At 39.6% G+C, this 18,123-nt stretch overlaps 2 protein-coding genes and 1 long non-coding RNA gene across 5 annotated transcripts in view; all 3 read left to right on the forward strand.

Annotated features, from left to right (window-relative positions):
- Positions 1 to 18,123, forward strand: part of LOC308079380 (ras-related protein Rap-1b) — a 323,403-nt gene that overhangs the window by 141,427 nt on the left and 163,853 nt on the right. The window lies entirely within an intron of this gene.
- The window catches only part of LOC308079382, a 292,916-nt gene that overhangs the window by 110,940 nt on the left and 163,853 nt on the right, over positions 1 to 18,123 (forward strand). The window contains exon 1 of one of the 3 annotated variants that reach the window (XR_013932604.1): positions 12,301 to 12,333. The exons of the other annotated variants lie outside the window; for them this stretch is intronic. This is a non-coding gene — a long non-coding RNA (uncharacterized lncRNA). Of the gene's footprint in view, positions 1 to 12,300; positions 12,334 to 18,123 lie in introns of those variants that run through there. 3 annotated transcript variants of the gene reach the window in all.
- Positions 1,818 to 5,100, forward strand: lsm8 (LSM8 homolog, U6 small nuclear RNA associated). Its single transcript, XM_080420810.1, has 4 exons — positions 1,818 to 1,966; positions 2,607 to 2,647; positions 3,165 to 3,292; positions 4,702 to 5,100. The coding sequence occupies exons 1-4, from the start codon at positions 1,936 to 1,938 to the stop codon at positions 4,790 to 4,792; spliced, it is 291 nt and encodes a 96-aa protein (XP_080276936.1). The 5' UTR covers positions 1,818 to 1,935; the 3' UTR covers positions 4,793 to 5,100.

Genomic DNA, 18,123 nt, shown 5'->3' on the forward strand with positions numbered 1-18,123 from the left:
CTCACCTCAGTAATGGAACTCTATCTCTCCACTGTCTCTTCATTCCACCTATGACTCACTTGTAAAAAAAAATCTGGTTTTTATTTGTCAAAAAGGGGAGCCATTATAGGCATAAATTAACTCCAGTGGTGGGATTTTTGGAAAGTAAAAGTATCAATACTGCAATGTAGAAATACTCTCGTAAAAGTCCGGAATTAACAAATTACTTGAGTAAAAGTATTGGTATCAAAATGTCTCTAATACAAGGCTCTGGCTCACATGAGCGAGACATAATCAATGTATTGTCTGCACCTGTGTGGGAGAAACAGTGGACGTCTGTCCCAATCCCAATGCTGATTTCTTTATTGTCTGTTCTGTATTGATATGAGTGTTGCTTTAATGATGTAGGCCTACTTGGTTAGAACCAGTGGTGTAAAAGTAATTCAGTACATTTACTCAAGTACTGTACATAAGTACTATTTTGAGGTATTTTTTTACTTCACTGGAGTATTTCCAGTTGTCAGTACCTATTTTTACTTCTACTCCATTACATCTCAGAACCAAATATTGTACTTTTTCTCCATTACAATTATTTGAAAACTTGAGTTACTAGTTAGGCTACTTTGTAGATTTGGATTATTATTGCAAAACATACATACGATACGATACATACATACATACAAATAAAATATGTCACCGGAAGGAAAAAAAAGTGTTTGGTTACTCCACTGCGCCCCCTACAGATCTGGACAATGGAATTTTTCTGGACCAGACAATTTTTCTGTGTATGTTTTGTAATAATAATCAAAATCTACAAAGTACAAAGTAACTAGTAACTAAAGTTTTCAAATAAATATAGTGGAGTAAAAGTACAATATTTCGTATCCGAGATGTAGTGGAGTAGAAGTAAAAGTATTGGAAATTGGATATAGTCAAGTAAAGTACAAATACCTCAAAATTGTACTCAGTACAGTACTAAATGTATTTAGTTACTTATTTTTTATTCATGTCTTGGGTTACCTGCAAGCCTTATGTTGACTTAAGCATACATTTTATTTAGATATTTTTATATTTTTATTTGTATTTAGGTATATTTGTAGATGCCATTAGTGAGTAGATGCAGTTCCAGTAGCTAGCGGTAGTGCACCAAATAAGTGTCCGGTGAATCTGTGATCAGCTAGGTTGTTCTGCTCTGTTGCAGCTACTTCTGTCTGTTACAGCGTTGCCATGTCCGCTTATTATAAGCGACTTTGGGTTTGTTTTTCTGTAAAGTTGCTCGTGAATATTGGCAGTTGCGGGTTGCGTTTTTTGGCCTTGTTTCTAAAGTGTAGGTGCTTATTAGGGGTGCATTTCTCCTTTCCGACATGTCGCCTTTCCGACGTTGACGAACCCTATACCTAACCCTAACCCTAACCATAACCGCACGCGGAAGCCACTAGTCGGAGTGGTGAGATGTCGGAATGGAAGGAGCACCCCGCTTATTAGGTTTCGGTTGATTGATTGAATACTTTATAACTGTTTGCAAAAAAGCACAGAGAGTACAGTTCTATACAAGGTCTGAAAAGGATTAAAACTCAAGAAAGCACTATGGCTTATTTCCATTTGTGTCGTTTCCTAATGTTGTTTCTCAAACATTTTCATTTTCAAGTCAAGGACCGTTGGAGCTGAAATTCCAGGGTAAACTGGGGGGGGTGGTAGCTAAAACTAAAACATGTCAACATCGATAAAAATACATCTACGAGAGTCTTAATCTATGGGTAGCCTATGCCATAGTAGCTTCTTTTGGACTTGTTTTCATAGACCCTGAATTGCTTGTGTCTCTCGCAGAATCTGGCAACCCTGTCCATGTTGTGTGTTGGCTGTCGTTGTTTAGCACGTTGGATTCTAGGTTGAACACATTGATCTGTTTAATATCTTCTGATCAACGTAAACAAACCCAGTAGAAACATCATCATCATGTCTACTGCTCTGGAGAGCTACATCAACCGTATCCTTTAATAACATTCATTTAATTTAAAATCACTTTAACATTAACACTGTTTATCAGTAACCAGCTAGCTGGCTAACGTTAGCTTTGAGGCTTATTTTATTATCAGCTTGAAAAGTAAAATCTCGTTTGTTTCTTTTGTATAAAAAGTGTATTTCTTTTGTTTTAGACGAGAGAGAAACTTGGAAATCTGCCATGAAAGTAGTTCTTATATTGAGAAGGAACTATAGTATTCTGATTGAATGAATGAGCTTACAGCTGCTAAAATGGGTAGATAACTGGAGCATTGATTGATTGATTGATTGATTGAATACGTCATAAATAGTTTAACAAAAAAGCACAGAAAGTACAGTTCTATGCAAAAGAATGCTAAAAGGATTAAATCCCAAGAAAGCACTTATGACTTGTGTCCATTGGGCTCCTTTGTACTCAATCCATCGAAACATTTAATGGCAGACAAATATACAATACAATGCAAAAACATCATCTAAAACGAGTAGAAATCAAAAAGAAAAATATGTATAGTAAACAGTTAGTGGGGGGGGGGGTTGTGGTGATAAGCTTAGACTCTTACAGGTATAACTGGTTTGTTATTATGATTTATTCAGACTGTTTTATTCCTTAACCTGTGGGTTTTCAGGCACTGTGGCCATAATCACCTCAGATGGCAGGATGATAGTGGTGGGTTGTTGTTGTTGTTGTTCTTGATGTTTGTGTGCCCTGCCTACGTCTATCATGATTGCAGTTTCTGTCTCCACCATACTTGTTTTGGGCCATTATGTTTGTCATTGGTATTGAACAGCAAATACAAAATGTGCCTAAAATAAGTTCAGACTGTTGACCATTAGGTTCATTTATATAAAGGGTCACCCTTTAGCTTGTCAGATAAGTAATACTAATAATTTCATCACGTGACAGTTGTTGAAAGGGTTGTGTGATAAAGTATAGTAAGTTTAACCCGTTAAAACCGGGAGAGCATCTGTGTAATTTTAGATATTTTTGCGTTGGCTATTCAAAAATAGCAGATGTACAAGCTCTGAAAGCTTGTACATCTGCTATTTTTTTTACCTTTTTTTAAATCTTGAAAGTGTGAGAACTACTGATTTAGAAGGCATTTGTAGAATCGACCTCAGGTGTTAATGGGTTTAGAAAAGTATTGATTTAGTGTGTGTGTGTGTGTGTGTGTGTGTGCATGCAGGGTACTCTGAAAGGTTTCGACCAGACGATCAACCTGATTCTGGATGAGAGCCATGAGCGTGTGTTCAGCTCCTCACAGGGAGTGGAGCAGGTGGTCCTGGGACTTTACATTGTCAGAGGAGACAACGTGTAAGTGACCTATGACCCTGACCCCTACCCCTCCACAACCACATCACCCACACCTTCAGTTTGGTATATGCATTAGGACACGGAACCCCATAACTTACGGGTCCATTCATTTCCATTGGTGCGTGAGGCCTTCTCTGTTTTCTACTCGTCTATTTCGCATAGGAGGGTTGTTTACAGTTCAGAAACCCGCCTACCAGTGACATCATCGTTAGACGTGGGTGAAGTCGTTATGTACCTCGTTGTATGCCAAATAGCGAAAATAGCCGATCTACAAGTTCATCGTGATGCATTCGTGAGCTTTGTAGATCAGCTATTTTTTAACAATAGACCTGTCGTGTCGATCGAGTTGGGAAGGTATGGAGTAAAGTGGATGATATAATAAATATTCATGCAACACAGCGTACCACAACAGCAATGAAGGCATGAAAAGCTATGCTTTACTTTCTCATTGGTGTTGTTTTAACCTTGAAAATTGAAAGATAAGCAGAGGAGATGGGAGAATCAAAAGCTGTTTCTCTTTTTTCTTTTACTAATCAATGGTGCACAGTATTGTATATTCTTTCAAAGGGGCAGCTGCTCTTAGACATTAAGTATTTCTTATTAGAATCAAGCCAATGCTAATCGGTATGTGATAAACAGATTATTGGCCGGCATTCGTTGTTGCCTGATTTAATGACGAATGTCGGGTGATAATCTATAATATACTATATATAATACATCATATAGATTCTGAGAATATATTTTGTAATTTTTTTTGTTTTCATACTGATGGATTATGATAAAACCAGCTTTCCGCTCTGGGTGGGTACACTGTACTCTGAGGGCACTGGAGCGTTATCTGGTCCTTTTGGAAATTCAGCACATTCAGTTGAGTTCAGATCACTGCATTCTGGAAGTGCTGAAGAGACACTTTGTCCAATCAGCTGAACATTAAAAAAATGGCTAAAGACAACTTTATCAAACATAAGTTGCACTCGTCTCTGTTTGACGTCTTGACAAAATAATTCTTGTTTGTGAATGATAAAACAATTCTGCACTTTAACACGCTCTGGTGAAAGTGCTTTTATTTGTCAGCGGATTTAGGAAAGCACCCACATTGGGTTTCACAAACCTCAATCACAGTTGAAAGGATGTTTTTTAAAGGCTTTATCTTTCATTATCTGGAACCATTAAGCTTAACCCTTAAAAGCATTTTAATTTCTTTGGCTATATATATATAAATAAAAGCTCATAGCGCGAACTTGGAGATCTGCTATTTATTTTTTTAATCGTGAAATTTTTTTCAAGTATTTTTCAAAAAACTTAAGATTTAGAAGACATTTGTAGAATCGGCCTCAGGTCTTAATGGGTTAAGTGCAAGAAGTAATACTGTGTGTGTGTGTGTGTGTGTGTCTGTCTCTCTCTCTCAGGGCGGTGATCGGGGAGATAGATGAGGAGACAGACTCTAATCTGGATCTGGGCAACATCAGAGCTGAACCCCTGAACTCTATAGTCCACTGACCTTTGACCCCCTGGAACCCCCCCCCTTGTTGGTGCCTTGTTGGAAGGGACATAATAAAGCTCAAAGTGGGGTCCCCCACTTAGAGAACCACAGCTTCACTGTGTTGCTTCCAACAAGGACAATTGCTCCATTTGAAATGGACAGTACACTCTGCCTACTTCCCCATTGGCCCTTTTGTTAATGTGTGCGTTTGAGAAGAGAGGGAGAGAGTGTGCATGCTTTCTTGAAGTTCATTGCAATGTTTGCGTAAAAATACATTTTCAGTTTGTTGTGTATTTGTTTTTATTAATAAAAGTTGGGAATTGTTTGGGTTTGTGTCTGCGTTCAATAATTCAATGGAATTGTATGTCTCTCGACTTTACTGAACCTCATAAAGAGGTTATTTCCGCGCTGTCGGGCGGAACAAGTCGTGAAAACAGCCGACCTACAAGCTCAGAACACGTCGCGAGCTACTTTTTTGTAAGTATAGGGCATTACTAAATATGGAGATGGCCCGACGGTAATGATTTGTGCTGTATTCTATCAGCCTCCAGAGGAACTGCTTCTCAGAGACTTTCTCTATAGTCTGTAGTTCATTACATTAGCTATATTGTACTACTCTGTAGTTCATTATATATTATCTATTTGGTTAGAATAGTCTGTAGTTAATTCTATATGATCTATATATAGTAGTGCAGTCTAATTATATTATTTATGTAGTAGGCTACTCTGTAGTGCAATATTATCTTCAGTCTGGAGTTGAGCTAAGCAATTGGATGAGTGTGTACTGTATGCTTGGTCTATAAAGATAATACAGAAATGTTACACAGTCGTGTTGCCGTTTACTCTGATTTTGCACATAAGTCACTCTGGATCAGATCGTCCGCTAAATTGTCAATTGTAGTAACTCTTTAACTGACCATGAATGTACATTTTACAACATAAATGATAAAGCAATTCTAGATGTCTACTCATTACCCCACCCCAAAGATATGCAAAACAGCAAAACAAATCACTTGAAAAAACAAATAGGACTCTGAGCCACTACAATGAATGGTGAATGGCACCACCTTCTGGCTGATATTACAGCCACTGACTGTGTTATCCACTTAAAGTCGTAAACCTTACTTTATTGTACAATACATCATTCAAATCAGTAGCTGATATGAGCTTGTAGATCTGCTATTTTCCCTCAATGTTTGCCCATTTTTGCCAAGTGTTGACATGCTTCTTTCCACATAAGGTGCCTCACGATCATCTTCAAAACCTCTGTAGCACAGGAGATATTTGTGATTTATAAGCACAAGTTTGATACCACTGCTTGGAAAATTTGAACTCTCCATCTAACTTCTAAAAGGTTATATATTCTGTCCTCAGTTCTATCGCCCATGCCTCTGTGGCACAAAATATTTGTCAGGGGTTTTAAACAGAAGGTTCTTGGTTCAAAACTCAAAAGTGATTCAATCAGGGTACCTACCCAAAAACATGCAGTAATCCTGGTCACTATACTGCCTCCCCCTGGCCAGCCGGGGCGCCTGATGGAGGGGAAAGGAACTGGTTGGAATAACGTGTTCCTTCCACACGCTACGTCCAACCAGGGAAACTCTCCCCTGTCAGGTGACAAGAAGGTCAGTTGGCTCTCATGCATTGAAGGAGGCATGAGCTCGGCCCTGGCCTCCCTAGATTGGCAGAGGGAAGGTAGTGCCCAGGATTACATAGACAATTGGCACTGGGTGTAAAAAATGGGGTTACAAAATCGTGGGATAAAATAAATAAATAAATAAAAAAAGTGATTCAATATCTATATCTTTAAACTAAAACAGTCAACTCTACTGATGATAACATTTTAATGAACAGAACAAGGAGTACAAGGAGATTCAATATTTATTTTTAAACGAAAACAGTCAAATCTATTGATCTGATACAAAATAATTACCATTACAATTTTAAATGGTAATGGCTGGATGATTTCACAATGTGTAGCTTTACGTGTTATGCTTATTTGTAGCAGAGGTGGTCATATGAATAAAGATTCCTTTGAATAAGGGGTTGGTAGTAAAATTATCTCCTGTAGTGTGTATACAGTATGTGACATGTATAATAATGTATAATTTTCTTCTAAAGTGAACAGCAATGCACAACATTAATTATGAAATTGTCCAGTATTCAATAGCTGAAACAATAACTTATTTCAAAGTGTTAACAAAGACCAAATTTGTCACAAACACTAGCTGAATAACTTCCAAAAACAATATGTATAAATTGAGCATTATACATGAAACCAAACTTCAGGAATGTACATTTAATGTACATTTTGAATCAAGTGTACATTTCAATCAAATTGGGCAAGTTGTATTGTTAAAGGTGTAGTTCACCCCAAAAATAACTTATTTTCTATCCATTACACACCCCATGAAGCCTTGAATTCATGGAGACTTTTTGTTTTTTGTCGTATTCCTAAGCCAATAATTTGATGACCGGCGGAAAGATGCTGATGTCTCCGGTAGGAGACACAAAGAGTCTCCATTGAGTCTCCTACCGGAGAGTCCGCCGGTTATCAAATTATTGGCTTATGAATGCGACAAAAACAAAAAAATCTCAATGAATTCAAGGCTTCATGGGGTGTGTAATTGATAGAGAATAAGTTATTTTTGGGGTGAACTACTCCTTTAACCCTTTAAAACCACCAGGAATGCATCCATGTCATTCTTTTCACTTTTATCACTTTGGCCATTCAAAAATAGCAGATATACAAGCAAATCTTTGAATATATATATTTAATTTTCTTACTCAAATCTTTACCTCTGGGGGTCCCTGGAACAAAGTATTTTGAGATGTGGGAAAGGGGGGGGGTCCGCAGACAAATACAGATCATTTTGGGGGTCCTAATGAAAAAAGTTTGAGAACCACTGATAAACATAAGTTTTTTTCAGAAAACTGTAGAATCCCCAGAAGCAAAGATTTGAGTTAAAAATGTAAAAAATATATATTCAAAGATTTGCACAAATTTTCAAAAAATAGCAGATCTACAATCTTGTAGTGCGACACTCCGTGCTGCGCTATAAACTGGTATATCTGCTATTTTTTTTAGAAAATAACACACAGACCTACTTCTAAAGGAGGCAGTTCAGAGCTATGTAGCCTGGGTGGAAAGTTTACTTTTTAACATCATGGCTGGTATTCCTCAAACCAGCCCGGTCAAATAATCCCTCCAGATTAGAACCTTTTATCCTTTCAAGTCCATCTCTGTCCATCTCATCAAATACTGTAGTTTCAGCGTCTTCCACTTTTCTTTCCCTTGTGAAATTTCATCAGTGGGGAGTCTGGTCTGGGTGAGTGTCCAAACTGTGGATTTCCAACAGAGTAGTTAGAATGTCATTTTTAATATTGGGCATCAGATTTGGTGGTAAAATCATGCATCAGATTTGGTGGTTCCCCCCCCCCCACCCCCCACCCAAGTTTTCTCCTTTCTTCTCTCTCTCTCTCTCTCTCTCTCTCTCTCTCTCTCTCTCTCTCTCTCTCTCTCTCTCTCTCTCTCTCTCTCTCTCTCTCTCTCTCTCTCTCTCTCTCTCTCTCTCTCTCTCTCTCTCTCTCTCTCTCTCTCTCTCTCTCTCTCTCTCTCTCTCTCTCAATGTTAGAAAATAGAGTTGCATCGCGACTCGTTGTGAGCTTGTAGATCAGCTTTTTTTGTTTTGCCTATTTAATAGCCACGCTGAAATTGCATCTGAATAAATAGCCTGCCTTGAAGCCTGCCTTGATAGACCCCCCCCCCCCCGCTCAAAGAAAGAGACACACGGCATAAGTGCACGCACAGAAAGCACAGAACGTCTATATAGAAATAGTGCCACTGAACCACCACCACAGAAATAAACAAACAAACAATTTGTCAATTCAAATGAGCTATTGGCATGAGAAAAAATACGTTTAGAGAGAGAGAGCGGCCCATTTTCCCGTCTCGTTTTATCAATTAAGACGTTGAAATTAAACTAATGTTTAGCTCAGCATCATGCTATCTAACTTTATTTGCTTAATATTTTGCTTAATATAAATGTCACATCTTGTACTGTAAGCAACAGACAGGATCTTTCTCTGTCTTTCTAGGAAAAACAGTGCCTAAAAACCCCAAAACAAACAATTTTGCAATTCAAATGAGCTATTGGCATGAGAAAACATACGTTTACATTTTCCAAAGCAAGTGTCAAAACATAATACAAAAGTGTAAAGTAAAGTATGTACAGTTTGGAGAGGATAGTAACTAGTAACTAAAATATTCTTGCTGTCTCCTGTGGGTGGGATAAGGCAGTAGACCGCTGCTGCCCCTAGTGGCACAGAGTGGAAATAACACATGCCCTGCGTGACACGCATGAGATGCTAGAAGAAAAACGACAAACTCATTGGGCACCCGCACCAACTGTATGTTAAATCTGAGCCACAAATACTTATAGATCTTTTTTAATCCATTAAGACCGGGGAAGCATCTGTGTCATTTTTTGGGCTATTTTTTGAAAAATCGTGAAAATGTGTGCAAATCTTTGACAGTATATATTTTTTTAAAGCGAACATTTGTTACTAAAATCTTTGCTTCTGGGGGATTCTACTAATGTCTTCTAAATCTCTTAAAGGTTTCATGACGTTCAGTTTTACCACACATTAAAAGTCTTTGTCATGGTCCTTCAAACGTGTATAGAAAGTTAACAAAAAATTCCACTCCATTGATCCATGGCAGGTGTTTTTCTCTCACATTTCTAAAGCCTTTTCAACTGCAATGAAAAAATAAATCTTTGCCTGCGGGTGTCGCTGGTGAGGGATTTTGCCTGTCAATCATTGCCTCTGCTCCGCCCCCCCCCCCAAAGGAAAGGATAGGGGAGGGGAGGGGCGAGGAGGAGAGTGGGCGGGATTAATCGGCTGTGACCTCACTGCCGAAGGGCCAAGCTCAGATTACTTTTCAGCCTAATTATTCAGAAAACCCCAGACCACAGAAAATCCACTGAATGTTCAAAGTTCAGATTTTTTTGGGTGTAATTGAGGTCATAAAACCCAAAAAAAAACATAAAGAATTAAAAAGTGAAAATGAATGTCATAGAACCTTTAACAGTTTTTTGAAAAAAACTTATGTTGCTATATATCAGTGGTGCTCGAAACTTTTCCATGTCAAGGACCACCCAAAATGATATGTATTTGGCCGCGGACCCCCATCTCAAAATATGTTGTTGCAGGGACCCCCCAGAACCACAGATCGGAGTTAAAAATGTTACATAATGTTTAAATATAACAATGATTATGGAATTTCTCACCTGCGTCAGGGCAAACATGTGCTCACTGTCCTCACTGGAAGTGGTGGCGTCTGTGGACTTGAGCTCTGGCTCTGACTGGGGAGAGGGGGGTGTTTCATCTTCTTTACCCCTTTTCTTTTCTTTGTCATCTCCTGGGGAATATATCAGTTCCTCGTCACTTTCATCTATGATCTCTATAGGTGAAGATGAAAGACGCTGGTGGTCACCATGCTTGTCGGCTACATCTTTGACACCAAGAGCTGAAGACGTCTTGCCTAAACAGGACAAGCTGCCGCCCAGCCGTGCTCTCGTTCTTTGCGGCAGACTCAGATCTACGGGTTTCAAGTCCTCCGAGCTCTCCGTCACTTGACTTTCCTGGCGGAACCTGAGAACCTGGCGGAACCTTTCCTGGCGGAACCTGAGAAAACATGAGAGCTCAGTGGTGAAGAAATTCTCTGTCTGTGTGGATGTGTTGGTTGTTGATATCGGGGGAAAGAGTGGTGGTTTATTTGTAGGCTTCAAGCGCGGAGGAGACATCTGGTTCTTCTGGTTTGGTGCGCGGGTCTCCTCTGTCGGCTTTGTGACAGCCTGGTCAGGTTTCTCTTTCTTGGGATTTCTCATCTCCTGATGTAACCGTGGGAGTTCATGCCGAGCATGTTTCTGCGAGTGCTTTTGATGTCTGTCTGACGCTGCGTGACTTAGCATGAGATGTGGTGATGATGGTGGCCGTTTTTCCCTGAATTGCTCACTGAGGGCGAGTGGAATCGAACCGATGCCCTCTTCCATGTTTTCACTGCTGGACGGTTCAGACGAGGATGGACATCTGAATGTCTTCTGGGTTATGAAGAGGTCCTGGCTGTCTGCATCGTCTCCGGTGCATTGAGAGTCATTGTCCTGTGGTTGGCTCTGGCTCTGCCCAGTCCATAGGGCTGTCACGATTACAAATTGAAGTTGACGATTAATTGTCATTCAAATAATTGCGATGTGTGTTTGGCATTGAACATTGGAACATACTGTATGAATACAAATTCAATTTCGGTTTGCCTTTTAGGCTTCATAATCAAAAATTGCACAGGCCAAATATGACAAATACCGGTAACTTAAATATACACATAAATTATTGACATATTTAATAATTTTATACATGGAAAATAGCAGAAATAGCTGATCTACAAGCTTACAACGCGTCACAAAGTGACGCGTTGTAAGCTTGTAGATCTGCTATTTCTGCTTTTTTTAATATTTGAAAATGCGTGAACATTTTTCAACATAGAAACGATTATGCGGAAATAATTGCGATTATCTCAAATAACTGTGATTAGACGATTATGTAATAATTGTGACAGGCCTACCAGTTTGTGTTCCATATTGCAGTTTCTCATCGTCTCTCATCACTTGACTCTCTGAAGAATAACTGTCTTTTGCTTGGGGTGTCTGTGAGATCACCCTAGGGTGTTTGGCAGACATGTGACCAGGTGATACATGGAATGCCACTTTCTTTTTGGTTTTGGATATTTTGGGAGAGATGAAGTAATGAGTTACTTCATTAGGCCTTGCCTGCGTATCACTATGTGAATTTGACGTCGCAGGTTTGATTGCTGATATCTGCTCAGGCTTTATGAATTGAGCGACGGGGTTAGGCGCTCTGTCATCCTGTGTCGATGTAAAACTGTCATCCAGTTCTAAATTCACACTCTCCTTGTTTTTCTTTCCATTCTTCTTCTTTTTTTTCTTCATCACCTCTTTGAATTTATTTTTCTTCAGGATGCTGCTTTCCTTTTCCAAGGCTATGTCACCTTTGATTCTTTTACCATGTTGTCGTTCTTTCTTGTCTTTTTTCTTTCTCTTTTTCTTCTGTGACAGTGAAGTCCAGTACGTGTCCCAATCCTCGATGAAGTCTGAATCTGCCTCTGCAGCCATGATCCTGTGTAGTACAAGGAGATAGTTAGTCTCTCTCTCTCTGTGTGTGTGTGTGTGTGTGTGTGTGTGTGTGTGTGTGTGTGTGTGTGTGTGTGTGTGTGTGTGTGTGTGTGTGTGTGTGTGTGTGTGTGTGTGTGTGTATATCTCATGCAGATCCTTTCTGGCTAACTACAGCACATTTGTAATTTTGAAGCACTTTTTCTGAATTCAAGCGGCGGTGCTTAGCAAGCATGCACCACCGAAGAAGAGAGTACTTCATTACAGAAAGGTTGCAAAGAGAGATACTGGAGATACTGTTCACACTCATCTATCTGTAACTCAAATCTTTGCTTCTGGGGGATTCTACAAATGTCTTCTAAATCCAAACAGTTTTTTGAAAAAAGCTTATGTTGCTATAATCAGTGGTTCTCAAACTTTTTCGTGTCAAGGACCCCCAAAATGATATGTATTTGGCCGTGGACCCCCATCTCAAAATATGTTGTTCCAGGGACCCCCCGCAGAAGCAAAGATTTGAGGTAAAAATGTTGGCTTTAAAAATATATATATTCAAAGATTTGCAAACATTTTCACGGTAAAAAAAAAAAAAAGCAGATCTACAAGCTCATAGCGCGGCATCCTATGAGCTTGTAGATCTGCTATTTTTGAATAGCCAAAGTATAAAATAAGGGTTAAAGTGGTTACACAGATGTGTTCCCGGTCTTAAAGGGTTAAGAGGATTTATTTGTCACTCACTCATACACAGGGTTGAGCTGAAGGGGGTGCTACGGGGGGTCGTCGACCCCTTAGTTCCCAGGCTGGGGGCTCGCGCGTGCTCCACATGCACGAGCTCCACATGCACGCGCGAGCCGTCAGCCGCCCGCGAGCCGTCAATCATTAACACAACAACGCACCGTTAGGGGCGAGCTATATTATACCTCTTTGGGGGCGAGCCGTCTTTAACACCTTTAACAATGGCCTCAACCTGGCTGCTTTTTGCATAACATTAAAGCCATATGGAGTGTGAAAGGGTTAATCGCTTAGCAGAGGACAAGAGCTAGTAGCCTGCCAGACACTCACAAACTTATCCCTGTCTAGCTCTGGTCCATAGCGTTAGAAGGAGTTCTCCTTAACGTTATGGTACTTTCGATTGTTTCCCCTCGCACCGCGGTAGCGCAGCCTCTCGTCTGTAGTAAAAATAAAAAATACACTTTTGGTACTCACCAAAACAAAGACGGTTTAATGGAGTTGAAAGCCTATTCTACTAAGTGGGAACACTGTGAGCCCCCACCTCACGTCTAAAATACACTTTTTGGCCAGAAAAGAAAATATTTCACCGGAAGGAAGAATCTGGTCAATAGGAAAATTCCATTGACCAGATCTGTAGAGGGCACTGTGGAGTAACGAAAACAGGTTTTAATTCCGGTGAAATATTTTCTTTTCTGGCCAAAAAGTGTATTTTAGACGTGAGGTGGGGACTCACAGTGTTCCCATTTAGTAAAGTAGGCTTTCAACTCCATAAAACCGTCTTTGTTTTGGTGAGTAGCAAAAGGGTATTTTTTACTTGTTTTAAAAAACACTGTTTTAAAAGCAATGTAAATCTTAAAAAAAAAGTTATTCAAGTAAAGACAAGTTGATTGATTATTTTAAGTACTTATGCGTGGGTGAATATATGTAAAGGGCTTTTATATAAAAAAAGGAAAATAATGTTGCTATGTTGGATATGCAGGCATGTTGCTATGTGCACATGCCTGCGCGCGCATGTGCCCGCGCGCGTGCACGTGCGCGCGCACGTGACGTCATAAAATATAGCCCCCTTAGTTAACAAATCCACAGCTCACCACTGCTCATACAGGTACAAGCAGCAGAATGTTGGTGTAGTGCAGTGGTTTTCAACCTTTTTCATGCCAAGGACCCCTAAATTGATATACATTTGGCCGCGGACCCCCATCTGAAAATGTTTTGTGCCAGGGACCCCCAGAAGCAAAGATTTGAGTTAAAAATGTTCGCTTTAAAAATGAATACATATTCAAAGATATGCACACATTTTCAAGATTTTTCAAAAATTGCAGAGCTACAAGCTCGTAGCGCGGCACTCGGTGCCGTGCTATGAGCTTGTAGATCTGCTATTTTTGAATAGTCAAAGCTAAGTGGTTCAAATGATTGTGAGTGTGACTCTGTTAACTAATTTCCCTGGGGACCCCCTGGTACCCAGCCAAGGACCACTGGTTGAGAACCACTGGTGTAGTGCATTTACATACAGTATGCTGTAGTAACTTGATTATTGGCAGTACTACTGATTTCAGAAACGTCATGTAAACGTGAAACAGCGTTTTCTGTTCCAGGTAAAGAGATATAGACTAGAGACCGAGGTAAACAGCTAGATTTCTGCTGGAGAAATCAAGGCCAGTAAAGTTTCTTAACTGTACTGTATCTCTGGATGCATTGTTCATTAATATAGCACGGTATATTGCAGTGGTGTAAAGTAACTAAGTACATTTACTTAAGTACTGTACTTATAAGTACACTTTTGAGGTATTTGTACTTTACTTACAGTAAGTATTTCCCATTTCCAATACTTTTACTTCTACTCCACTACATCTCATGAGGCAAATAATGTACTTTTACTCCACTACAATAATTTGAAAACTTTAGTTACTAGTTAATAAAAAATAGCAGATCTCACAATGCGAGCTTGTAGATCTGCTATTTTCAAAAGATTTTTATACATTTTATACATTTGAAAACTTGTGAAATGGGACATTCTGCATAATGAGTACTTTCTACTTTTGGTGCTTTAAGTACATTTTCATACCAATACTTTAGTACTTTTACTCAAGTGAATTTTGAATTCCGGACTTTTACTTGTAACAGACTTCTTACATTGCAGGATTAGGATTGATACTTTGACTTAAAACATGTGAGTAGTTTTCCACCACTGCAAGTCACCACTGAGGAATCAACAAAAAGCAACAATGTATCTTCTTCTTGATGCGGAGTTAAGCCTTCGTCGTACGGCGGTGTCGCGCACACTTGCCATGCGATACGTTGTGAGCTTGTTTATCTAGTATTTTTCGGCGAGCAAGCTACACCGTCGTACTAGAGATTATATACCTGTAGATAGTAGTCAGATAGATTACTGTATGTGAAGAGGTTTCAGCTCAACTAACCCCGGCTGTGTTTTATAATCCTATCTGAATTGAGCACACTGCAAGCCTGTGATGATGCGTTTAAGTCTAAAACGTGTCCATCCCACATAAAGAGAGCACGTGAAACAAATGCATTGAGAGAATAAGTCACGGTTACCTCTGGTTTCTCTTTTCCGGGTTCTTTGGTCGCAACAAAGTTGTCATCACAGGGAAAGGACAGCTGAGCTCATAGGTGTACTGTGGTGTGGTTGCATTTGGATGGATCACTGTCAGGACATGTCACCTAGTGGCTCAACACAGACTGAGGGGGGTGAGACTGAGAGGAGAGCATGACCCTGCATGGTGTCCAAAATGAGTGTGCATAATTATGGGCGGTTCCCTTCAAGGGGTTTCAAATGGACCCAGGGGTCTGTAACTCTGAGTGCATAAATGGAACCAAATGAACGTCTATTTGGTTCCATTTGTACACTTTTTTTTAATGACTCAATGTTTATTAAGTTTTCAATTTAAAGGGGTATTTATTTCACTTTCAAAAAAACTTTGGTTCATTTTATCATCTACTCAAGCTTTTGTGAGCCCCCCAGACAGTTTTTAAGTTGCTTGATTCAGTATTTAGATATTTGATATTAATTTTATTAGACACGCCCCCTTCCTATACACATGACACATGCCTTCTCTATTTGAACGACTCTATCAAACAAGATGTCGACAATGGCAAATATTGCATGGTCATGCTGGACCTCCAGAAGGCCTTTGACACCGTTAATTACCCAATTATGATTGATAAGCTCAAAGCAATAGGTTTTGATGACACGTCGGTGAGCTGGATGAGATCCTACCTGGAAGGGAGGGAGCAAGTGGTGGAAGTAAACGGCACCCAGTCCCCTCCCCTCCCAGTGACTTGTGGTGTTCCGCAAGGAAGTATACTAGGACCTTTACTGTTCCTGATATATGTGAACGATATGTCTTCAGCTTGCGACTGCAAACTGTTCCTGTTCGCAGATGACTCGGCTCTGCTGGTCTCGGACAGGAACAGAATGCAGGTTGAGAAAACTCTCAGCTCTGAACTCAACAAGATCTGCATCTGGCTCTCCGACAACAAACTATCATTACACCTGGGTAAAACTGAATCCATCCTCTTTGGGTCCAGTCCTAACCTTAGCAAGGCTGAGAGCTTCACGATCAAAGTGGGTGATGATGTTATCACAAGAAAGTAGGAAATTACCTACCTGGGTTCCATCTTGGAGGCAAACCTCTCTGGTAACAAAAACGCCGAAAGAGTGATCAAAAAGGTTAACCAAAGAACACGCTTTTTGTATAGGATTGGACGTCTAGTCAGTAAGAATACTCTGAAGATTCTTGCAGGGGCCCTCATACAAGGTTATTATGATTATGCTTGCACTTCATGGTATCACAACACCTCCAAGGCCTTAAAAACAAGGCTCCAAACATCCCAAAACAAACTAGTAAGGCTACTTCTTGGCCTCAATCACAAAACCCATCTAATCCCTGCTCATTTTGCTAGGATTGGATGGCTTAGGGTTGAGGACAGAGTACAGCAACTTGCTATGGGCCTGGTCTTCAAGATACACCACAACATTGGGATCCCCCTGTATTTGTCTAAATACTTCCTAAATGTTAATGAAGTCCACGATCATAACACCAGAGGCAGCTCCACAAATCATGTTCAACACAGATTTGGCTCAATGCTATTCATCAAAAATGTGGAATGCCCTACCAAAAGGAGTAAAGGAGTGTAAAACCCTACTCACTTTCAAAACTGCCCTAAAGATACACCTTCATGAGGCTGCAATTCGAAAATGGCCCCTGTCTAAGTCTTAACCTACCCCCCTACCCCCCCCCCTATTTTCTTTTTCTTCTCTTGTAAATTTTTTTTCACTCTTCATACCAGTAACCTGTAAGCTGATTGTATGACATTCTGTATTGTAGTGTATATATTTCTCTGTCTCTTATATGTCATCATGATTTGTGTGCATGGGGATCTCATCTTAAACAAGCTCTGTGCTTAATGAGTCTCCCAGTTTAGTAGACCTTGTATTGTGAATTTGTACTTCCATGTACTGATGTTCTCATGTCTTACTAAATAAAGTACATCAATCAATCAATCAAAACCCATTATAACTTCAAACTCAATTTTTAACATTTAAGATTCATGGTTCTGGTGACTCACCCTGCCCTCCTAATACGCGAGGGGGCCGTGTTTTTTCGTTTTACTTTTTTCATTTTCATTTATTTTTCATTTATTTTTAATATTTTTTGGGGAAAATGAAAAGAATTATATACAATAAAAATATACATATAAAATCAGTGAAAAAAGTAGTCAAAAAAGTGAATCAAGCAACTTAAAAACGGTCTGGGGGGCTCACAAAAGCCTGAGTAGACGATAAAAACGTTTTTTTGTAAGTGAAATATCCCTTTAACACAAAAAAGTAGAAGATAAACCCCAACAAAAAGTTAAACACAAGAAGCAGACATACAAATAGACAACAAATGAAACAAAAACAACAACAAAAATTATACAATACAATAAATACAATAAATGTAAGACAATGCCATATGGTCCTGGCCATTTGGTTGCATACATTATATCCAACAACGGAAAAAAGGGGAAAAAATAATAGCAGTATGTTGCACTAAGTTAGCAATATACATTACATAGCTTCCCCACTTACGGATGTATTTATCCAATCTGTCAGCCTATAGCGGCAGTCAGGATGAAATCCACATAATCACAGTGGGCGACCTGCTTTGGGTCACCCAGTATGCAAAGCCTGGGGCAGAAGGGAAAATCAACCCTTATCATTTCTAAGATACAGTTATGGATTTCCTTCCAAAAACTCTCAATTATACGGGACAGTCCCAAAGAGCGTGAACTAGGGTGCCCAATGATGATGGGTAGGCCTACTTGCACTTCCAACATTCAGCTGTCCTTAAGACCAAGTCTGCGCAACCGTGAGGGTGTCTAATAGAAGCGGTTCAGAATTTTAAATTGAATCAACCTGATTCTAATAT

Source organism: Gymnoscopelus braueri (genome assembly GCF_963280865.1).
Source record: "Gymnoscopelus braueri genome assembly, chromosome: 23".
NCBI lineage: Eukaryota > Metazoa > Chordata > Actinopteri > Myctophiformes > Myctophidae > Gymnoscopelus > Gymnoscopelus braueri.